The 25,318-nt window shown below is 42.1% G+C and overlaps 1 protein-coding gene across 5 annotated transcripts in view; it reads left to right on the top strand.

Moving 5' to 3' along the window:
• The window catches only part of med27 (mediator complex subunit 27), a 286,804-nt gene that overhangs the window by 32,380 nt on the left and 229,106 nt on the right, over positions 1-25,318 (top strand). For 4 of the 5 annotated variants that reach the window (XM_068012326.1, XM_068012323.1, XM_068012328.1 and 1 more), the window contains exon 3: positions 24,999-25,028. The exons of the other annotated variant lie outside the window; for it this stretch is intronic. In XM_068012326.1, the coding sequence (XP_067868427.1) occupies positions 24,999-25,028 (30 nt within the window). The remainder of the gene's footprint in view (positions 1-24,998; positions 25,029-25,318) is intronic. 5 annotated transcript variants of the gene reach the window in all.

Raw genomic sequence — 25,318 nt, 5'->3', positions numbered from 1 at the left:
TGTACTATTTTTATTATAGCAGCTTTCATGAGTTGCTGAAGCTGAGTAGGGGATCAGTTGATATATAACATTGAGACCATTAATGTAATGATAATTGAATAGTTTGTATTTCATTGAAGTACTGTGGGAGTGCTAATGTTTATTTATGGAGCTCATTCTATGATTATATGCATATTTGCAGAATAGGAGCTGCAAAACCTAGCACCCTGCTAAGTCCAATATAAAAGCAACTTGACAGGTAACTTGTTGCCAAATCGATGAGAGCAGCCTCTTGAAATAGCTATTTTCACATTAAGAATTTCTTGACTTTTTTTTTGCAAGTGCAGTTTCTATATAGAAGCTTTAATTTGCATTTTTGAAATAGTCCATGGAATCTTTTTTATTGCAAAAATTAGTTCATTTGCATGTCTTTGTTATCTGGGGTATTCATGTAGTTGTATAGAGAGGAACAGCGCCCAATTAATTTCATTCACAATTGTCATGGTTGAGTACCATGGTTTAAATGAAGCATTAATGTAGTTATAAAATACATTGAAATTCAGTGCAATTGTTATTGCTAGAATTAGCTTTGTTCTGTTTGTTTTACCACTAGGTGTTATGACAGTTACTAGAATAGTGGGGAGATGATTGTTGCCTATTTATCCTAAACAGAATTATATAGGCTGAGAGAGCAGTACATATTGGTCCTGTTGTATATCAGATGGAAGATTGGGAGTGAATTATAGGTATGCACAATTGTTCTAGTTGTTCATCAAATTTGGATTCCCCAACTGTTAAATTTATGAATATTAACTGAGTCATTATGGCACAGGAGGAGGCCATTTGGCCCCTCAAGTCCATGACTGCTCTCCATTGAGCAATCCATTCAGTCCCATTCCACCACTCTATTCCTGTAGCCCTGCAAGTTCCTTTCCCTCATGCCTGTTCAATTTCCTTTTGAAATCATTTGTTGTCTCTGCTTCCACCACCCTGGTAGGCAGCAAGTTACAGGTCATTACCACTCCATAAAGAAAGTTCTTCCTCACATTCCCCCGCCCCCCCCTCCCCTTTTATTCCATGAGCTTCAATTTTGTTAACTAGCCTTTTATGTGGTACTTTGTCAAACACTTTCGTAGAATCCATTTAGACAACATCCATTGCATTCCCTTATCCGTCTTCTAAGTTACTTCATCAAAAAATTCAATTAGACTAGTCAAGCATGATCTGCTTTTGAAAGATCTGTGCTGGCTCTCCTTAATTAACTCAAACCTCTCCATGTGCCTGTTGATTTCCACCCCCACCCCAGTCATTATTGTTTCTATTGGAATGTTCTAATGTTCTTACACCCTTTCTTGAATAAGGGTGTGCAATCCTCTGGCACTCCCCCCCCCCCCCCCCCCCCCCCCACTCGATCTAGGGAAGATTGGAAGATTATGGGAAGCCCTTTCACTATCTAAACCCCACTTCCTTTAACAACTTGGGTTGTAAGCCATCCAGATCAGGTGATTTATCCACTCTAAGCATAGCCAGTCTTTCCAGTACATCCTTTCTATCAATTTTCACCCCATCCATTACCTCCACCATCTCCACTTCTACCAGTATTTTGTCAGCATCCTCTTCCTTAGTAAACGCCAATATTAAGTATTCTAGCCTAGTCCTGTGCCTGAAGTATATATCACCCTCTTTGTCCCTAAATGGCCCCACCACATCTCTTACTACCTGCTTACTATTTACATGCCAATAGAAGCTTTTTGGGTTCCTTTTTATGTTAACTACCATGTCTCATATTCTCTCTCTGCCAGTCTTATTTTCCTCCTTCATTTCCCCTCTCAACATTGTATTTGGCCTGGTTCTCACTTCAAGAATTCACCTGACATGCATCACATACCTTTTTTGTTTCTTCATGTTCTCTATCTCTCTCATCATCCAAGGAGCCCTGGCCTTGGTTCCCTACCTTTCACCCATGCTAGAATGTACCTAGCCTGTACCAACATCATCTTAAAGATCACCCAGTGTTCGATTTACAGTTTTTCCTATCAATCTTTGGTTCTATTTTACCCTGGCTCGATCCCCTCTCATCCCATTGAAGTTAGTCTTTTTCCAATTTAGAAGTTCTACTTTAGTTTGATCCTTGCTCTTAAGAACATAAGAAATAGGAGCAGGAGTAGACCATGTGATCCCTCAAGCCTGCTCCACCATTCAATACTACCATGACTAATCTTTTGCCTCAACTCTGCTTTCCTGCCTGCTCCCCATATCTCCTGATTCTCTGAGACCAAAAATCTGTGTCTCTCGGCCTTGATGGAGCATCCGCAATCTTCTGGGGTGGAGAATTCCAAAGATTCACAACCTTTTTGAGTGAAGAAATTTCTCCTCATCTCAGTCGTAAATGATTGTCCCCTTATCCTGAGACTGTGCCCCTGTGTTCTAGATTCCCCAGCTAGGGGAAACATCCTTTGTGTCTAACCTGTCAAGCCCCTTCAGAATCTTGTATGTTTCAATGAGATTACCTCTCATTCTTCTAAACTTCAGAGAGTATGGGCCCAATTTATTCAGTCTTTCATCATAGGAAAACCTTTCATCCCAGGAACCAATTTAGTGAACCTTCGCTGTACTGCTTCTAATGCAAGTATATCCTTCATAAAGTATGGAGATGAAAACTGCACAGAGTAATCCAGGTGCAGTCTCACCAAAGCCCTGTGCAATTGTAGCAAGATTTCCTTATTCTGTACTCCAGTCCCTTTGCAGTAAAGGCCAACATGCCATTTGCCTTCCGAACTACTTGCTGTACCTGCATGGTACAAGTACACCCAAGTCTCTCAACATCAAAACATTTAGAAGTTTAATGCCTTTTAAAAAAAAAAAATCCTGCTTTTCTATTGCCACCAAAGTGAATAACCTCACACTTTCCTACATTATGCTCTGTCACCTTGTTGCCCATTCACTTAGCCTGACTGTAGCTCTTTGCAGCTTCTTTCTGTCCTCCTCACAGCTTACATTCCCACCTAGCTTTGTATCATCAGCAAACTCTTCTCCATTACTAATCTAAACCTTGTGATGACGATCACATTTCCCCAAGTATTCCCTCACAGACACTTGGTCCACTTGGCCCACCTCATTCCCCCAGCACTAGATGCAGCATAATGCATAGATAGAGCATAATGCCTCCTTCCTAGTCAGCTTGAAACATGCTGGTCAAAGAAGTTCTCCTAGAGTCATAGAGTTATAAAACACAGAAACAGGCCCTTCGGCCCATCATGTCTGTGCCGGCCATCAAGCACCTAACTATTCTAATCCCATTTTCCAGTGCTTGGCTCGTAGCCTTGTATGCTATGACGTTTCAAGTGCTCATCTAAATACTTCTTAAATGTTGTGAGGGTTTCTGCTTCTACCACCTCTTCAGGCAGTGCGTTCCATCCACCCTCTGGGTGAAAATTTTTTTCCTCAAATCTCCTCTAAACCTCCTTCCCCTTACCTTAAATCTAAGTCCCCTGCTTATTGACCCCTCCACTAAGGGAAAAAGTTTCTTCCTATCTAAACTATCAATGCCCCTCATAATTTTGTATACCTCAATCATGTCCCCCCTCAGCCTTCTCTGCTCTAAGGAAAACAACCCTAGCCTTTTCAGTCTCTCTTCATAGCTGAAATGCTCTAGCCCAGGCAACATCCTGGTGAATCTCCTCTGCACCCTCTCCAGTGCAATCACATCCTTCCTATAGTGTGGTGCCCAGAACTGTACACAGTACTCCAGCTGTGGTCTAACTAGCGTTTTATACAGCTCCATCATTTCAGAAATTCCTCCCCCTCTTTTCCCTTTACTCTAACATCACCCCAATTGATTTATTTGGGTAATTTAAGTCCTTCAATATTACTACACTACAGTTCTGTGATTTATCCCTCCCTCCCTCCCTCCCTACCGTAGAGTGATCATACCTTTCATGCTTCTGAACTCTAACCAAATGGATTCTGTCTTTTCCCCGTCGAGGGCAGCTCTCTTTCCAGCACTTTAAGGTCTTCTGTGCAATCAGTTCACACAGATACAATTATTCTACCTGATCAGGATAAAGAAAATTACACACAGAAAAGATAGGGAAGGAAAAAAGGGAGGTGGAGTGGTAGTACTAATCAGGGGTTAGGGCTCATTGATGTTGAATAACAAATGTGTATAATGTCATGGGAATTAGGTAATCCAACATTGGAGGTGTAAATCTGATGTTTCAGATGTATGCATGCCCTGTGTACAGTGATAGAATTTTCAGAAATGACAAGATAAGTATAGGATATATTCTGTAAACTTCAGAAAAATTGGATTTTTGCAACCTGCACTTTACAAGTTTCTGTATTTCCAGTGAGACAAGTGATGTTGGTGTATCTCACAGTAAAGCGCTTGGCCTTCTGTACAAAATCAATGTGCCATATTTTACCCTTTTGATCATAAAAATGTCAAGATTTGAAATTATCTTCATTTGGGGATTGACTTGGTTTTGGAATGATTCTTGGGAAAAAGATGTTTATCACAGATTTGAGGTCACAATCCCTTCGAGATGTAACTGCCACATAGTATTCATAGCACAATTGGATGTCTGTATTTGATGGATATTTTCCTGTGTGCTGAATGAGTGAGTTAACTTTACTGTAATTTACACTCTGAAGTAACGTCAACTCTGAGGAAGCTCCCTGGAGCTAACCATTATCTATTTAATGATCATCAGGCTTCTTTCCCTTTTTAAATTATTCAATTAGAAAACGCAGATGGGCAATTATAATTTAAGATGCTTTTTAGTGAGTTCTTCTGTTAACAAATGCACTAAAAGAGTTTTTGAAAGACTGCTCGAGAGTTCTTTCACTCTGACATAAATTTTGAAAGCTGTGATCGATTACAAGTGTATCATGCGTCTTCATTGAAATTTTTTTCCCGCAGTTCTCTGCCACTGGAGTGCAATATGTGCATTAGGGTCAAGTTGCAATCTCCTTTCACATTGTAGTGATTCACAGCTCTAAAAACAGCATGATAGAAAAGTTCTCATCCTTTTCAGTAAAATAGCAGTTTTTGGAATAGCCCAGGAACTGTGCAGTGAAATCAGCTCCAGTTCTCTTCGTACTTGCTGTTATGTGGTGTTTCTACCCACAATATCTTGTGCAGTCTTATTTATTTTCTTTTCAATATAGGAAGGTGGCTTCTGAGAGATTAAACATTTTTAGATATCCAGTTTCTGTTGAGCAAAAAATAGCTTGGAGGAATCTTATTACCTTACTTGAGGATAAATAAATGAAAAATATGATCCCAGCACAGCTGGCCACTAACTGTGTTTAAAAGTATGACATTCTGGAAGATTGAATGCTAGTTTCAGCCACCACAAATGTAATGAGTTTCAATTGTTTCTACTGGAAAGGGTGGAGAGACTAGAAAATTGTGGATCATTCTACTGAAGAGAAAGGTCAGAACATTCTGGAAATACATAGTGGGTCAGGCAGTATCTGTAGAGAGAGAAACAGTACTGTTGCAGGTTAGTGACCTTTCATAAAAACAATTTGATAGATAAAGCTCTCATCATTTGCAAGCCAGTGCAGTTGCAGATGCTAGAATCTATTATTAATGATGGGTTAACGGGGTATTTAGAAAATCGTGATGATTTGGCAGTCAGTACAGTTTTATGAAAGGAAAATCATGTTTGACAAATGTTAGTTCTTTTGAGCATGCAAACAACATACTAGATAAGGGGCACTAGTGGATGTAGTATATTTTGGATTTTCAGAAGGCATTTAATAAGGTGTCACACAAGAGTTATTTCATAGATGAGGGCTCATGGGTTTGAAGGTAATGTGAATTGAGGATTGACTAATGTACAGAAAAACAGAGTAGGAATAAATGGATCATTTTTGGAATGATAGGGTGTAAATAACAGAGTGCAGTAAGATCAGTGCTTGAGCCTCAGCTATTTACAATCTACATCAATGACTTAGATGAGGGGCAACAACAATACAACGTTGGTTGAGCGGAAATCGAAGTAGGTCAGCGAGCACAGGGCTGATAGGGGAACAGGGCTTGATGTGAGTTAAGACACAGGCAGCAGAGTTTTGGATGAGTAGAATGTGAGAGACCAGCCAGGACTGTGTTGAAATAGTCAAGTCTAGAGATAACTAAGGCATGAATGAGGGTTTCAGCAGCAGATGAGCTGAGACGGGCGAAGTCAGGCGATGTTATGGAACTGGAAATAGGCAGCATTAATGATGACACGAATATGAGGTCGGAAGCTCATCCCTGGGTCAAGTGTGATACCAAGGTTGCGAGCAGACTGGCTGAATCTCAGACTGTTGCCAGGGAGAGAAACGGAGTCGGTAGCTAGGGAATGGAGTTTGGAGCGGGGACTGAAAATGACGGCTTCGGTCTTCCCGATATTTAATTGGAGGAAATTTCTGCTCATCCAGTACTGAATGACTGATCAGTCTGATAATTTGGCAACAGTGGAGGAGTTGAGAGAAGTGGTGGTAAGGTGGAGCTGAGTGTTGCCAACATACATGTGAAAACTAACACTGTGCTTTCAGATGATATCTCCAAAGGGCAGCATGTAGATGAGAAATAGGAGGCGGCCAAGGACACCAGAGGTAATGGTGCAGGAGCAGGAAAAGAAGCTGGCTACGATTAGATAGATGCGTAGAACCAGGTGACTGAGTGTAATATATCAAAGTTTGCTGATTATACAAAGCTAGGTGGGAAAGTAAGCTGCAAGGAGGACGCACACATTCTGCGAAGGGATACAGACAGGTTAAGTGAATGGGCAAAATGTGGCAGATAGAAGGTAATGTAGAGAAATGTGAAGTTATCCACTTTGGTAGGAAGAAAGGGAAAGAAGAATATTTGACAAAAGGTGAGACTAGAAAATGTTAGTATGCAGAGGGATTTGGACATCCTTGTACTTGAATCACAAAGTTAACATGCAGGTTCAGCAAGCAATTAGGAAGGCAAATGGTATGTTAGCCTTTATTTCATGAAGGTTAGAGTGTAAGAGTAAGAAGGTCTTGCTGCTATTATATAGGGCTTTCGGGAAGGTGGTGCCGTAGTGGTAATGTCACTGGCCTATTAATCCAGATGCCGAGCTAATGCTCTGGGAGCATGGGTTCGAATCCCACCATGGCAGATGGTGAAGTTTGAATTCAATAAAAAAATCTGGAATTAAATGCTAGTGTAATAACCATGAAACCATTGTTTGATTGTTGTAAAAACCCATCTGGTTCACTTTAGGGAAGGAAATCTGACATCCTTGCCTGGCCTACAGACCCACAGCAATGTGGTTGACTCTTAAATGGTCGAGCAAGCCACTTAGTTGTATTAAACTGCTTCAAAGTGTAAGAAAAGGAATGAAACTGGACGAACCACCTACATTGACCTCAGCCCTGGAAACGACAATGGAAAACCCAGCCCTGTCGCCCCTGCAAAGTCTTCCTTAGTAACATCTGGGAGCTTGTGCCAAAATTGGGAGAGTTGTCCCACAGACTAGTCGAGCAACAGCCTGACATGGCCGTACTCACAGAATCATACCTCACAGACAATGTCCCAGACACCACCATCACCATCCCGTCCCACCGGCAGGACAGACCCACCAGAGGTGGCGGCACAGTGGTATAAGGTCAGGAGGGAGTTGCCCTGGAAGTCCTCAACATTGACTCCGGATCCCATGAAGTTTCATGGCATCAGGTAAAACATGGGCAAGGAAACCTCCTGCTGATGAATCAGTGCTTCTCCATGTTGAACGCCAATTGGAAGAAGCATGAAGGATAGCAAGGGTACAGAATATACTCTGGGTGAGGGATTTCAATGTCCATCACCGAGAGTGGCTTGGTAGCACCACTACTGACCGAGCTGGCTGAGTCCTAAAGGCCATAGCTGGTAGACTGGGTCTGCGGCAGGTGGTGGGGGAACCAACAAGAGGGAAAAACCTACTTGGCCTTGTCCTCGCGTCCACCTGTCGCAGATGCATCTATCCATGACAATATTGATAGGGGTGACCAACGTAGAGTACTTGTAGAGACGAAATCCCATCTTCACATTGAGGATACCCACCCTCGTGTTGTGTGGCACTACCACCGTGCTAAATGGGAAAGATTTAGAACAGATCTAGCAGTGCAAAACTGGGCATCCATGAGGAGCTGTGGCCTATCAGCAGCAGCAGAATTGTATTCATCCACAATCTGTAACCTCATGGCCCAGCATATCCCCCACTCTAGCATTCCCATCAAGCCGGGGGACCAACCATGGTTTAATGAAGAGTGCAGGCGGGCATGCCAGGAGCAGCACCAGGCATACCTCAAAATGAGGTGTCAGCCTGGTGAAGCTACAACACAGGACTACTTGCATGCCAAACAGCAGAAGCAGCTTGTGATAGACAGGGCTAAACGATCATATAACCAACGGATCAGATTTAAACTCTGCACCCTGCAGTCCTGCCACATCCAGTCGTAAATGGTGGTGGACAATTAAACATCTAACAGGAGGAGGCTCCACAAATATCCCCATCCTCAATGCTGGGGGAGCCCAGCACATCAACCAAAGGTCTAATGAGAGAGAGGAACTGAAGGAAATAAGTATTAGTTTAAAAAAAAAGTGCTAGGGAAATTAATGGGGTTAAAGGCTGTCAAATCCCAGGGTCTGATAATCTGCATCCCAGAGTACTAAAGGAAGTGGCCCTGGAAATAGTGGATGGTGGTCATCTTCCAAAATTCTGTAGACTCTGAAGCAGTTCCTACAGATTGGAGGGTGGCAAATGTAACCCCACCATTTTAAAAAAGGAGGTAGAGGAAAAAACGGGGAACTACAGACCAGTTAGCCTTACATCAGTAGCGGGGAAAATGCTAGAATCTATTATAAAGGATGTGATAGCAGAACACCTAGAAAGCATAAATGGGATTGGGCAAAGTCAGCATAGGTTTACGAAAGGGAAGTCATGCTTAACAAATCTACTGGAGTTTTTTGAGGATGTAACTAGTAGAATAGATAAGGGAGAACCAGTGGATGTGGTGTATTTGGATTTTCAGAAGGCTTTTGATGTCCCACATAAGAGGTTAGTGTGCAAAACTAAAGCACATGGATTAGGAGTAATATACTGGCATGGATTGAGAATTGGTTGACAGACAGTAAACAGAGAGTAGGAATAGACGGGTCTTTTTCCGGGTGGCAGGCAGTGACTAGTGGGGTACCGCAGGGATCAGTGCTTAGGCCCCAGCTATTCACAGTATATATTAATGACTTGGGTGAGGGAACTAAATGTAACATTTCCAAGTTTGCAGATGGCACAAGGGTGGGGGGGGGGGGGGGGTGGGAAATGTGAGCTGTGAGGAGGGTGCAAAGAGGCTCCAATGTGATTTAGACAAGTTGTGTGAGTGGGCAAATGCATGGCAGATGCAGTATAACGTGGATAAATGTGAGGTTATCCACTTTGATTGTAGAAACAGAAAGGCAGATTATTATCTGAATGGTGATAGATTGGGAAAGGGGGAGGTGCAACGAGACCTGGGTGTCCTTGAAACACCAGTTGCTGAAAGCAAGCATTCGGGTGCAACAAGCAATTAGGAAGCTGAATGGTATGTTGACCTTCATTGCAAGAGGATTTGAGTACAGGAGCAAGGATGTCTTACAGCAGTTATACAGGGCCTTGGTGAGACCTCATCTGGAGTATTGTGTGCAGTTTTGGTCTCCTTATCTGAGGAAGGATGTTCTTCCCTTTGGAGTGCAAAGTAGATTTACTAGGCTGATTCCTGGGATGGCAGGATTGACATATGAGGAGAGATTGGTCGACTAGGCCTATATTCACTAGAGCTAAGAAGGAGAGGGGATCTCATAGAAACCTATAAAATTCTAACAGGACTAGACATGCTAGATGCAGGGAGCATGTTCCTGATGGCTGGGGAGTCCAGAACCAGGGGTCACAGTCTCAGGGTACGGGGTATGCCATTTAGAACCAAGTTGAGGAGAAATTTCTTCGCTCAGAGGGTGGTGAACCTGTGGAATTCTCTACAGCAGAAGGCAGTGGAGGCCAAGTCATTAAATATATTCAAGAAGGAGATAGATATATTAATGCCAAAGGGATCAAGGGATATGGGGAGAAAGCGGGAACAGGGCACTGAATTAGACGATCAGCCATGATCTTTTTTGAATGGCGGAGCAGGCCTGAAGGGCCGAATGGCCTACTTCTCCTATTTTCTATGTTTCTATCAATGCAAAAGACCAGGCTGAAGCATTTGCATTCATCTTCAGCCAGAAGTGCCAAGTGGGTGATCCATCTCCACCTCCTCCTGAGGTTCCCAGCATCACCGATGCCAGTCTTCAGCCAATTCGATTCACTCCATATGAATACTGGACACTGCAAAGGCCCTGACAACATTCTAGCAATAGTACTGAAGACCTGTGCTTCAGAACTAGCCATGTCCCTAGCCAAGCTGTTCCAGCACAGCTACAACACTGGCATCTCCCCAGCAATGTGGAAAATTTGCCCAAGTATGTCCTGTACACAAAAAGCAGGACAAATGTAACCTGGCTAATTACCGCCCTATCAGTCTACTCTTGATCATCAGCAAAGTGATGGACTGGATCATCAACAGTGGTATCAAGTGGCACATGCTGAGCAATAATCACAGAATCGTTACAGTGCAGAAGGAGGCCATTCGGCCCATCGTGTCTGCACTGGCTCTCTGAAAGAGCTACTCCCTCAGTTCCATTCCCCGCCTTCTCCCCATATCCCTGCACATTCTTCCTTTTCATATAACTGTCTAATTCCCTTTTTTGAATGCTTTAATTGAACCTGCCTCCACCATGTTCTCAGGCAGCGTATTCCAGACCTTAACCACTTGCTGCGTGAAAAAGTTTTTCCTCATGTCACTTTTGCTTCTCTTACCAAATACTTTAAATCAGTGTCCTCTTGTTTGCCATCTTTTCACGAGTGGGAACAGTTTCTCTCTATCTACTCTGTCCAGATCCCTCATGATTTTGAATAACTCTATCAAATCACCTCTCAGCCTTCTCTTCTGCAAGGAAAAGAGTCCTAACTTCTCCAATCTATCTGAAATCATAACTGAAATTCCTCATCCCTGGAACCATTCTTGTGAATCTTTTCTGTATTCTCTCCAATGTCCTCGCGTCTTTCCTCAAGTGCGGCGCCCATAACTGGACACAGTACTCCAGCTGAGGCCAAACTAGTGTCTTATGCAAGTTCAACATAACTTCCTTGCTCTTGTACTCTATGACCTATTAATTTCTTTTTTTTTCTTTTCTTTCTTTTTTTCTTTTGGGCCTCCTTATCTCGAGAGACAATGGATACGCGCCTGGAGGTGGTCAGTGGTTTGTGAAGCAGCGCCTGGAGTGGCTATAGTGACCTATTAATAAAGCCCAAGATACTGTATATTTTATTAACTGCTCTCTCAGCATGTCCTGCCACCTTCAATGACTTATGCACATATACGCGAAGGTACCTCTGCTTCTGCCCCCCATTTAGAATTGTACCCGTTATTCTATATTGTCTCTCCATGTTCTTCCTACCAAAATGAATGACTTCCCATTTCTCTGCATTGAACTTCATCTGCCACCTGTCTGTCCATTCCACCAACTTGTCTATGTCCTTTTTGAAGTTCTACCCTATCCTCCTCACAGTTCATAATGCTTCCAAGTTTCGTTTCATCTGCAGATCTTGAAATTGTGCCCTGTTCACCAAGGTCTAGGTCATTAATATATATTAGGAAAAGCAAGGGTCCCAACACTGATCCCTGGGGAACTTCACTACAAACTTCCTCCAGCCCGAAAAACATCCATTAACCACTACTCTTTGTTTCCTGTCACTCAGCCAATTCTATATCCATGTTGCTACTGTCCCTGTTATTCCGTGAGATACAAGTTTGCTCACCAGTCTGTTGTGTGGCATTGTATCAAATGCCTTTTGAAATTCCATGTACACCACATCAACAGTATTGCCCTCTTCACCTCCTCAAAAAAAAAAACTCCAGCAAGTTTGTTAAACATGATTTTCCCTTAAGAAATCCATGCTGGCTTTCTTTAATTAACTTGCATTTGTCCATGTGATAATTGATTTTGTCCCTAATTATTTTTTCTGGAAGATTTCCCACCACCGAAGCTCAACTGCTCTATAGTTGCTAGGCTTATGCTCACTGATGCTCAGTTTAGGTTCTGCCAGGGCCACTCAGTTCCTGACCCCTTTACAGCCTTGGCCCAAACATAGACAAAAGAGCTGAACTCCAGAGGTGAGGTGAGAGTGGCTGCCATTGCCAAACTTGGTCAAATGCTCCCTTGATGATATCAAGGAGCCCTGGTAAAACTGGAGTCAATGGGAATCGGGGGGGAAACACTCCGCTGGTTGGAGTCATACCTAGTTGAAGGAAGATGGTTGTGGTTGTTGGCGGTCAATCTTCTCGGTCCCAGGACATCACTGCAGGAGTTGCTCAGGGTAATGTCCTAGGCCCAACCACCTTCAGCTGCTTCATCAATGACCTTCCATCCATCATAAGGTCAGAACTTGGAATGTTTGCTGATGATTGCACAATGTTCAGCACCATTCATGACTCGTTAGATAATGAAGCAGCCCGTGTCCAGATGCAGCAAGACCTGGACAACATCCAGGCTTGGGCTGATGTGTGGTGCAAATGTTACTTGCCACTAAAGTGTCAGGCAATGACCATCTCAAACAAGAGAGAATCTAACTAGCTCCCCTTAATGTTCAATGGCATTACCATTGCTGCATCCCCCACTATCAACATCCTCGGAGTTACCATTGATCAGAAACTGAACTAGATCAGCCACACAAATGCAGTGGTTACAACAGCAGGTCAGAGGCTTGGAATTCTGCAGCGAATAACTCTCCTCCTGACTCCCCAATGCCTGTCCACCATCTACAAGGCACAAGTCAGGAATGTGATTGATTACTGTCCACTTGCCTGGATGGGTACAGTTCCAACAACACTCAAGAAGCTTGACACCATCCAGGACAAAGCAACCTGCTTGATTGGCTCCCCATCCACCACCTTCAACATTCACCCCCTTCACCACTGACAAACAGTGGCAGCAGTGTGTACCATCTACAAGATGCACTACAGCAACTCACCAAGGCTCCTTAGACAGCACCTTCCAAACCCGCGACCTCTACCGTCTAGAAGGACAACGGCAGCAGCAAATGCATGGGAACACCACCACCTGCAAGGCCCACTCCAAACCGCACACCATCCTGACTTGGAACTATATTGCCGTTCCTTTACTGTGGCTAGGTCAAAATCCTGAAACTCCCTTTCTAACAGCATTGTGGGTGTATCTACACCAGATGGACTGCAGTGGTTCAAGAAGGCAGCTCACCACCACCTTCTCATGGGCAGTTAGGGATAGGCAATAAATGCTGGCCTAGCCAGCAACACTCACATCTCATGAACGAATAATTTTTAAAAAATCGTACCATGAGTGCTGATGTATAGTTTTGGTCACCTTACCTAAGGAAGGATGCACTTGCACTAGAGAGGGTGCAATGAAGGTTTGCTACATTGGTTTGAGATGAGAGGGCTGTCCTATGAGGAGAGATTGAGTGGAATGGGCCTATATTTTCAGGAGTTTAGAAGAGTGAGAGATGATCTCATTTTGAGCATTTTGAAATCCTTCAGGGATTTGACCGGGTACATGCTGAGTGGCTGTTTCCCCACTGGAGAAACTGCAACTTGGCATCATCGTCTCAGAATACGGGGTCGGCCATTTAGGACTGAGATGAGGTAAATTTCTTTGCCTTGAGGGTCGTGGATCTTTGGAATTCCCGACCCAGAGGGTTGTGCATGTTCAGTTGTTGAGTATATTCAAGACTGAGGTTGATAGATTCTTGAGCACTAAGGGAATCGAGGTATATTTGGATAAGGCAGAAAGGGAAGTTAATGAAAAAGTTCAACCATGATCTTATAAATGGTGGAGCAAGCTCAAGGGGACTTCTGCTCCTATTTCTTATGCTCTTATGAGTCTGAGTCTATATTTTAAAAGGAAATGGAGAAACACCATTATTGATGGGAATCAACAGAGACAATTTCCACACACTAATTGTACTGTAGTGAATTACTTTTGACTTTCTCAAGTTATATTGGTAATGTTTTAAAATTTTGGCCTAACAAAGCCAGAAGCGGTTTGACAGACAGGTGAGGAGTTTAATCTTTCCAGGTGTTTTTTTTTGTATTCGACTCTTTCTTTACTAAGTTATCTGTTTGTGTTATCCTAGTGTCTGATTTAAAATTACATCCCCGTCCTCACTTTGATTTTATTTAAGAAGTGACCATTTAAGATAATTAGCTTCTAAAAGCAATTGTATTACTTCAGTGTGGTTTTGAAATGACTTGACTGCATTTTATACAACATTTCATTGATTTGTGTCTACAGGATTGCTGCTTGTCAGGCTGAGTAAGAGAATAGTTGCAGCTGTATCCAGAAGGGAATTCTGATTCTGGGATTACTTTATCCATCACTTTCCTTTGCATGCAGCCAGTCCCCTTTGCACCTTTTCGCATGCTCCCAACAGGAACAGGAAGCTTGATGGTTGGAGGCAGTAACAAGGGACCTGGATGGAATGTATGTGTGGGCGTGGGGGCACAGTGGAAGAGAATGGAAAAATTTACAAGTGGAATTTTCTGTTGGTTCTGTGTCACTATGTGACCTTAGCAAAGTCTTGTGGCTCATCTTTGGGGAGCTGGAGTACTGAGAGTTCAATCCAATCATCTGTACTTTCGTTGATGCCCTTTTGTGAAAGATTCTGCTCATTTGCTTTTCCCTCATGACTAATACTGCTGGCATTGAGCTCGGGTGCCATATTTAACTGTTAAAATGTATTGTGGAGCAGCAAAACTAAATCGATGCTCACCTGGGACCAAGTAACAAACTACAAAGTATTTGAGGCTTGGTCTGCTCTGGAGTATTGATCAGGGCAAAATATTAGTTTAGCAGCAATAAAATGCCATTAAATGCCAAACATAATAGCTGTGCAATGCTGTTAAGGTAGCTTTTGATTGCATTAATACAATTGTTTTGTCAATTTGGTTAGGATTGATGTTGAGTGCTGGAAAAAAGATCATTGTATTTCATATTTTGTATATGAGCTGGGCAAAGGTGCAGAGAAAATATGGTCTTGGATCAGTGTCTGCTGTATTTTCCCTTTGCCCTGGGGGATTCTAGCTCCCAGGTTTGAATGAATAAGTTGAGTTGCAGACATTGTTATGAGGTTGACACCAAAACCCTGCACTGCTGTGATGATTTGTGAAATGCCCCAGTAAAGCATTCTTTCTTTCAACCTTGCCCCCTCCTCAGTAAAAACACATTTATCTTGTTGGCTTCTTAAAGCATAATTTTGGAAAGTAGGCAAATATTCTCTTCATCCTTGGATTTCTGGCAGAGAGGCGCAGAAAATGGCAAGGTCCAGCGAATGGATATGAGCAGGAGGAGAGCGAACCAGGGGAGCTGAAGTAGAAATTGAAGTTGGTGATGAGGAGTAACAATGTAGATGCCGAAGGAGGAAATAAAGCAGGATATCTTGTTGCGTGTCTGTAGACATTGAAGATTTTTAAGGAGAGATGAGAGGAACAAGACAAGGTGCTGGAAAGAGGACTGAAAGATCAAGGTTTGACTGATGAGGGTTACATCACTATCAGAGTGATTTGAGTGGAGCAGGTTTTTTTAATCGTCTGGGGGATGTGGGTGTCGCTGGCTAGGCCAGCATTTATTGCCCATCCCTAATTGCCCCTGAAAAGGTGGTGGTGAGCTGCAGTCCTTGGGGTGTAAGGTACACGAACAGTGCTGTTAGGAAGGGAATTCCAGGATTTTGACCCAGCAACAATGAAGGAATGGCGCTATAGTTCCAAGTCAAGATGGTGTGTGGCTTGGAGGGGAACTTGGAGGTGGTGTATGGGAACACCATCTGCTGCCCTTGTCCTTCTAAGTGGTAGAGGCTGCTGGTTTGGAAGGTGCTGTTGAAGGAGTAGGCTTTCATCCCGACCACCACTTTAATTCCTGTTCCTCCTTGCCTACATACTGTCCTCTAATGACATCATTTGAAGCCATAGGGTCAACTTCCAACTGTGTATGCTGATGATGCCCAACACTACTACTTCATTATCTCCCTTGATAAATCCACTTCCTTTATGCTGTTAGACTTCCAATACCCTTATCTTTGAGTCTTAACTTTGCCCAGCTATACATTGGGAAGACTGAAGCCATCCTTTTTTTGGCCCCTACCAGAAAATCCACTCACTGGCTGTTGACTCGATTTCCCCATCCAACTTGGACTGTATTTTATCATTGTCACACCCATGCAAGCCAAACTTATGAACAATAAAATGAACGTATGAACTAAACCTGAAATGAACACTTTTCTTGTAAACAAAATGGAGTAAGAGGTCAAGTGACCCTTCATCACCTGCCAATACACACAACTACAAAAACCCTGAGCTAATTATCATGTCTGGACAAGTCTGGGAGAAGTCACTAAAATGCAAACAACCTTTCTGGACACATCTCTGAGAAATCTTTAAAATGCAAAGGTCCTTTTCTATGGAAATGGCTACTTCTCTCCAACTGATTGGCTTGACAATACTGTCGCAGATCTTTGGACACCAAACTCGAATTCCAAAGAATGGGTGTGAAAAGCCCTACTTCATCAAGGTGTGATGAGGATGAATGACACCCAGACTCTATTGTCTAACAATGGCTTGCTTCACCATCAGAAACCATTATGAGGACAATGAAAAAGAAGCTATGGTCACATGACAGAAACTAGTTTTCTGATCAGGAGCTTTAATAAAGATATATTCTGGGCAGACAAAGAAGATCCATCTATGCCATCGAAGACACAGGACCCTGCCTAAGATTGCCAATTTTGAGCTACATGCAGGCAGTGACTGGAGTTTTGCCTTGAACTCCCTACCTGAGAAATTGTACCAGGACTTCACCATTGACTTTTGGCTGGCACATAACAAGAACGATCTGCAACAGCGTATTGTTTTTCTGAACCTCCCAAGTTTTTCTTCAGTGAACAAGGGAACAGATTACAGGCCTGAACCGTTTTAATTCATTGCCCCGGGGAAAAGCAAGTTTAACAGAGGCCTCTTTTAAATCATCAGACCTTGAGTGTTTGTGCGTATCTGTAACAGTGAGAGTGGGTGGTGTTGCGAATATTTCAGGTGTTATATAATTTTTTTTAAAACTTCGAAAACCTGTCATCTGCTTTTTCTTATAAAATTAATGCACTTGGGCTAAAAAAAACTTTTTTTAAAAGTCGTCTTCGTTCAGTCGAGAGGTGAAAAAGGGGGAACTGTCCCTATCATCTCTCTGTCCATAACACTATTCACAACCTTGGCATCTATTTGGCCCAAAGCTGAGTTAGCCTAAGTTCTTCATGATAAACACTGGCCATTTCCACCTCCATAATATTGAGAAAGTGGGCGGTGTTAAAGTCGGCAAAGTTTTGCTTGAATAGAACTTTGGCCAATTTTCCTATTGTAACTGCCTGATTTACATTGGTAAAATGGGAAGTCCTAGCCAGAAAATCTAGGCTCTGACTTTTAGGGAAATAACTCTTAATGGCTGCCTAATATTTCAAAAGACCATGAGGGACTGTCCAAGGTAACTTGGCCTGATTAGTTTCTGATCAGGCAGAATTTTATGAGTGCATCTATTTTTCAAAAAAATATGTTTTGAAAGACTCTTAAATTGTGGAAATTGATTCATTTGGAAGTCTGAAGAAATGCTGTTTTCAAGCAGAATTTGCCCACTTTAGCACCACCCACTTTTCCACCATTGCTCTGGCAGCAGGGGAAGTGTCACCAATTTTTGTATTGATGTAGGGACAGAGACAGGCAATGTTGTGGAGGTAGAGGCGGCCAGTGTTTATCATGGAGCACTTAGGTTAACTCGGCTTCAGGCCAAATAGATACTAAGGAAGAAATGCTGGACTTCATTTTTTTTTTCACTGGGGTCATTGAAAAGACACTTGACTGTGAAAACAATTACTGGATGAATCAAGGAGTGCTTAAAAACAACCTTTACTGGAGATCACCTGCCTTAAGATAAATAAACAACAGGAACCTTGGACTAAGGGGAAATGTTTACAGAGCAACCACATGTCAAGGTTTTTGGAGGTCAGGAGGTTGACTTTCTGTTTTGGGGTTTGGATATTGTTTTCAGTTCAGTTGGGGTGTGAACTGTTTTGAAGATAGTTGAAGATCAGCCTGCCAAAGAAAAACCACCCAACTCATCTCTTTCCTCCTGTCGTTGAAAAACCCTGTGTATTCAGTGTGATAACCGAAAACCTTGATGCTGCATTTCTCCTGAGAAGCTGGAAAAAAACCTGCCAGATTAATTCTCGATGCTGCCTGAAAAGAACTGCTCCAGAAAAGATCCCAGCGACCCGTCTATGTGTACTTGGATGCCAGACCAAAAGGGACAACTGACATCTTTCTACATTTTTTTTCCTCCAAGAATGGACTATTTCATGTTTGCACTTTGATGAAATTCTGTCACAGCTAAATTTCTGTTAACTAAGAAATATATAACTGACAATACAGTTAAATGCCATTGACAACTGAAGAACGAAATTATATTCTGTGATAACCTTGCAGAGAAAAGAAACCTGCTGTTCTTTTGACTATTCAGAGCCCTTTAGTTAATTGTTAACTTTCAGTAATAAGTGTGAGCAATACCACACACCTGCTAAAAGATAGCTAGTAATTATCAGTAAGAGGCTAAAAGCTAGGATAGTAACTTGTGCTTATGCAGTGTCTCTCTCGCTTACTGAAAGTGAAGTTAAATATTTCGAGTACTTTGGCAACAGTATTCAGTTACACTGCCTGAAAGGGTGGTAGAGGCAGGAACCCTCACAACATTTAAGAAGTATTTAGGTGAGCACTTGAAACGCCATAGCATACAAGGCTACGGGCCAAGTGCTGGAAAATGGGATTAGAATAGATAGGTGCTTGATGGCCGGCATGAACCTGTGGAAGGGCATTTGCTCACATTGTGAAATGTGTCTTCTCAATCCTGTGCCCTTTTGAATTTTTTAAAAACTGTTTTACCTTCCCTTTCCCCCCAGTTTCCTCTCTTTTCTCCTGCATCCCATATCTTCCCAGCTGAAGATATTGAGTACGTGTCGCCCACTGGTACCACAGCAATGTGGCTGCTAAACATATGTGAATCAAGACTCTGAGTGTGTGAAAGCAGGCTATTTGATTGCAGGAAACATCATGATTGAGCCTGATCAAGTTAATATTCACATGTTAACATGTGTCCACCTGCAGCAAAGATCACTATGTAATGATCAGGATGAGAACTCTGGTGATTTCCACTTGATTTCTGAATCAGATGTTGCTGAACCCAATTGCAGCACTAGTACTGCTTTTTCAGTTGAGACTGAACATGAAACATTGATCAGCTAATTACTATTTTAACTAGATGAACCATGGGGAAAGCCCCGAAGCCCTGCACTGCACTTGTTTATTTTCTTCATCCTCTCTTACTCTAAAATTACACTACTGGTCTGTAAATGCTGATTTCTGCCTGTGGCCAGAAGAAAATGGCAGCAACAATCCTTTTTTTCTTAGTGCCATGCCTCTGGCGACTTTGCGGGGATTGGGGAGGTGGGGTGAAGTGGTACTCTGTGCCAACAGAGATATTGATGCTATTGCATTTACATTACAGCTGCTGGCAATGGAAACGTCATGCTGTTGTAGTTGCCTTAAATTCCATGTAGTGACCACTTTTATAGCTAAGGTAAATCCCTTCAGTTTTCAAAACTGTAAATCCTTCAAAGTTTTTATTCAGGAAGAATAGGCTGTAATTGATTTTTGGTTGTTTTCCTTTCAATATTATACCCACCAGCATGTGGTCCAGCTCTGGTGCCAAGAAATGGACCCCCAGCTATGGGTAAATAGCCTTACTGCCTTCTGGGTGTCTTGGAAGAGAAGAAGGCTTCAGGGGTAAACCCAGACGGAAAATCAGGGGTGGAGTCCCGTGGGTGGTTACTTGTTACTTATTTGGCAGTTTTCCAGCAACTCCTGCAGCAGAGCTGGTACCAAACGGTGCTTTTATTCTCTCCTTTTCTTTGGACAATACTGGAGGGTCCTGATGCTCGGGCAACTCCGGATCTCCATACTGTTTGCCCAGGCCTGTGCCCTGGAGAGGACACTCCAAATTCGTGGTTGAACATTGGCATAATATGGGAAGAAACAGCTACTGGTTATAAGATTCATCTGTGCCAGCTGTGGAAAGGATTGCTACTCACGAGTCAACCCCTACAGCCACAACAGATGATCTTCAACTCAGAAATGACATGTACCACAGACGCAGTCCATTGTCTTCATAGATGGACAGATGCCTACTATTATACCCATTAAGCTAGAACTGAGTATCACAATAAGGCTGGACAGCAATGTTTGGAAAGTAGTGGACAAGTATATTTTTAGTGGTATCTAGCTGAGAAATATAAAAATGTTTCTATCCATTTTTATGTCTGTAATGAATATCCAATTCCATTTGTGTGGCTGTGTTCCAATGGTTGTCTTAACATCTTATGTTTCAAATATCAATTACTAAATCTATAAAAACACAAATGCCAGAAAAACACAGGTCAGTCAACTTCTGTAAACATAAAGACTGAAAAGTTCTTCAGTCTTTTAACTCTAATGAAAGCTACATACCTAAAATGTCATTACCTGTCTTCTTTCTTTGCAGATGTTGACTGACTTGCTGTGTGTGTATTTCCAGCATTTTCAGTTTTTCCTTTTTTATTTGAATTCAATTAATAAAAATCTGAAATTAAAAAGCTAGTCTAATGATGACCGTTGTCAATTGTTATAAAAACTCACCTGGTTCACTAATGTCCTTTGGGGATGGAAATCTGCCATTCTTCCCTGGTCTGGCCTACATGTGACCCCCAGACCCACAGCAATGTGGTTTACTCTTAAAATGCCCTCTGAAATGGCCTAGCAAGCCAGTCCGTTCAAGGGCAATTAGGGGTGGCAATAAATGCTAGCCTAGCCAGCAACACCCACATCCCACAAATGAATTTTAAAAAAAATCACTAAATTTATGTATTTTCTTCAAAAATTAACCCTGGTGCTCTTGACATTGTATTCCAACATGAATGTTGAGGGAGGACAACATTCTGCCATTGGATTGTTTCTCTTATGGATGATATGCGGGAATGTAGATGATTATTAGCATGATAGTGCTTAGCTATTTTTATATTTACTTTTGCCTGTCAGCTAGTGGAATGTGAAATTACTGGGTTTTATTATGACCTGTGTCAAAGATGCATTTTTTCCCCCTTGGGTTTTAGTTCCAACTGCCAGTATAACTGGCCTGTAAAAAGTGCTGCATTGCTGGTGATGTAGCCTTTGGGTTTGAGGACACCCCGCTGATGTTGTCTTGATAGATTATGACTTTATTGCCTGTCTCATGGTGCAATTAAATAGTAAATTTACATTAATAAATCTTACATGTTAGGCTAGATTTAACACAAGCAGCCACCATGTATCATTTCAAAATGGCAGTAGAAGTATGGTTTGCATGTCACTTGTATCATGACACAAGTATGTTGGGCATGCATAGTGTCAATTTGTCACTGTTGCTCTACATTTGTGCATCCCTTGGAATGTACTTTGCCCCCAGAACATGGAGACTGGTGGCCCAACCTGTATGGGTACATTTGGGAGAATGGCACCCAAAATCTGGGCAGTAACATAATTGTCTGACGCTAGAGCGGCCTGTATCGCGCACTCATTCTGCTGACTTTGCTCACTCTCCTCTGTTGGTAATGGAGTCGCAGAGGTTGTAAAGTCAAATTTCAGAATAATCAACCCTGGAGCTACAGTTGAAATTAAGACCTTTCTCATTGTGTTTCTCCTGCCAGTCATGCATCCTTTTATTCACATTATCACTGGTTTCAATAAGCAACTGAGTGGTTCAGATTTGATCATGGAGAGAATTCACTTCAACAGTGCCAAAATCGAGTCATGAATGTTGCCCAATTATCACGAGTTCCACTACATGGAGGAATTTTGCTAACCATTCTTTCAGCAGCTGTAGAGAAATTTGGAAGTTTTCCTAAATTTTTCCCACAGTCAGAAAGTATGGTACATGGCCACTGGAGGATTAGGCTGGATTAACAAACCTCTCCACTGCCTGAATATACTTTAGTAAGTATTGATGTCCTTTCAAACAAATGCAAACTGCTGACCCTTGCATATTGTATGACCATGCTGTCCGAGTGAATAAAATCAATTGTCTGAATTTCAATTATTGTACATTATACTGAGAATGAGAAGTGCCTTCTGGAGCTATGTCCTTGCTAAAGGTTGGCACAATGCATTCTGAAGTAGAGATCTGACTTTCTAGAAATCCTTTTATATAGTTTATGGTGTATACTTTTTAACAGGTGCTGTTTTTAAAAAAAAAAGATTTGTGCATTTGGAAGACAGAGGGAGTCTTGCCACCTGTAACCCATTTAAACATAAAATCATTACAAAGCATTTCAATTTGCTTAAATATTTTCTCCCTTTTGGGAAAGATATGTGAGAAAGAGGGCTCACATTTTTGTTTAAATATTGTTTCTCTTACATCATGAAGAATTACTGGGCCTGTATTATGGCTAAGCTGAATTAATGTCGATGGATATAGTCTTGAGTTTCTTACTGGGAGCCACATTGCCAAAATGTTGGGTAATTTATTTTCGATATTGCAAATCTGGCAATTTGGCTTCTCTTTGCCAGAAGAAGCAATGATTTTGGAGCATTTGGAATAAGGTTCCTGCAAGTACAGGTGCTAATGGCTCCATGTTCAATATATGCAGTGGTGTAAAAACATTCTTCTCTCCCCTGTGACTTAAAACATTGTTGCCTTAAGACAGGGTTTCCTTCTGGCCATTTTAAAGTCACCCTGAAAAATGTTTGGGGTGGGGGGGGGGTTGGTGCGGTGGGGATGGGGAAATATTTGCCTTACTTTCTTTCACCCCTTAGGCACCTATTTAATACTTCATCCAAGGGCTGTTTAAAGATAGGAATTGTTGGCACACTGATCCTAGCTTCTTCACATATGTGCATTTTCCACTAGGCAGTACTGCATAGTCTTCAGAGTGGGAATTCTGGCTGAATATACATCTAACCTGATTTTAATTTTATTACTGTAGTTGTACAGACAATATCTTAATCCACCTGTACTTTGGGTGAAGCCCCAGAAGCTAAAATCCCAGGACTCCAGCGGGATGGTGGGGCAACATAGCGATGTGCGAGGGAAAATGGGATTAACGTAGGATTGGTATAAATGGGTGGCCCTGCGGATTGCGGCGCTTGAGGTGCATGTCCAGACCCTTTTTTTTAAAAAAAAAGGGCGGCGCAGTGGTTGAACACCGCAGCTTCACCGCTCCAGCAACCCAGGTTCGGTTCTGGGTACTGCCTGTGCAGAGTTTGCAAGTTCTCCCTGTGACCGTGTGGCTTTCCGCTGGGTGCTCCAGTTTCCTCCCACAGCCAAAGACTTGCAGTTTGATAGGTAAATTGGCCATTGTAAATTGCCCCTAGTGTAGGTAGGTGCTAGGAGAATGGTGGGGACTATGGGATTAATGTAGGATTAGTATAAATGGGTGGTTGTTGGTCGGCAAAGACTCGGTGGGCTGAATGGCCTGTTTCAGTGCTGTATCTCTCTATGACTCTGTGTTGAAGCATATGGTAGCATCAATATGAGATCAATGTGGTCATGCATTGAATTTTGCTGCTGTCAAATGGAGGCTAAACCTGAGTTTACTGTTCTTCAGTTGAAAAGTGGCATTAGCAGAGGTGTTGGAACAGGTTGCATGCTTTTTTTTGGCCACAGGAAATGTTTTCTCTGAGAGAAAAAATGGTTAAAAATATATAAACGGCAATATGTCCTCAAAAAGTACAGTGTTGCTGTTGGTATTTCTGTTGGGATATCGTATCTTTGGAGTGGAAGGTTTGGCAATTTTGAACTTGGATTTGATACCAAGTGCACAGTCTGTAGAGCTATTAATAACTTCTTTACCTAGACTCGTAGTCAATGATATATCTGCATACCCACAGACGTAGCATGGTTCGAATATGAACATTTGACTACATAGATTACTATTGGCACTACCTTTTTCTCTTCACGTCCAAATTTGCTGACAAATGGGTACTGCCTGTGCAGAGTTTGCAAGTTCTCCCTGTGACCGCGTGGGTTTCCTCCAGATGCTCCGGTTTCCTCTCACATGCCAAAGACTTGTGGGTTGATGGGGTAATTTTTACAATGGCCATTTTACCTAAGTGTAAGTAGGTGGTAGGAGAATTGAGGGAAGGTGGGAATGTGAGAGGGAAAAAAAGGGATTAATGTAGGATTGGTATAAATGGGTGGTTGATGGTCGGCGCGGACTCGTTGGGTCGAAGGGCCTGTTTCGGTGCTGTATCTCTCTATGACTCTAAATGCAGCTCCCTTCACACGCTGCTGTCCTACACAGTGTATACAACCTGTGCTACACAGAAAAAAAAAAGTCAGTAAGGGGAAGATGAAACAGTAAAATACACACATTCGAAGCTTGGAGCAACTAATAAGTATTCATTCCCATGATGCAGTTGATTTTGGTAAGCTCAGCTGCTCTGTGTTTCATGTAGCCATGCCTTTTCTCAGGCTTCCAACTCAACAAACACTCCCCAAAGATAGCTGATTTGTACAAGAAGCATTGAATAATTGAGAGAAATGGGCACTAAGTTTGTTCCATATTATCTGGAAACATTTGACGCCACTCTTGCACAAAAATAGATTTTTCTTTTAACTCTGTTTCACCCAAGTATCTAAAACAAAATTATTCAGCCATAGTTGTGTAGAAAATGTAATTAAGAAATGGAAAGTTGCAGGATATATAAAATATTATGTAACTCGCCCATAACTTTGGTGTTTGCAGTCATAATCGTTGGGGAATATTTTCTGTAATTCAGACTAAAGTGCAGCAATCTTTCTTTATCCTTCACAGACAATGCTGATGAAAATTGCTACAGTACCTGTGAGTGTTCTGTTGAATTTTGCTCTCTTCTGATGAGATGCTTGACCTGAAAAGTTAACTTTGTTCCTCTCTCCAGAGATGCTGCCTGACCTGCTGAGTATTTCCAATATTTTCTGTTTTTATTTGAGATCGCCAACAACACAGTAGTTTGCTTTGGGTTTGAGCTCTTTTGCCAGGATTACTGGTTAAGAAGTTCTTGAAGGCAAAGGATGCAATGTACCAAATTTAGTATAACTGCAGATGATTTCCTGGAGCACTGTATTTGGTTACGGTAATGTTTTAAAGGCTGT

The sequence above is a fragment of the Heterodontus francisci genome, chromosome 32 (genome assembly GCF_036365525.1).
Source record: "Heterodontus francisci isolate sHetFra1 chromosome 32, sHetFra1.hap1, whole genome shotgun sequence".
NCBI classification, from domain to species: Eukaryota; Metazoa; Chordata; class Chondrichthyes; order Heterodontiformes; family Heterodontidae; genus Heterodontus; species Heterodontus francisci.
The sequence above is the reverse complement of the archived record's forward strand: the minus strand, read 5'-3'. Positions and strand labels throughout refer to the sequence as shown.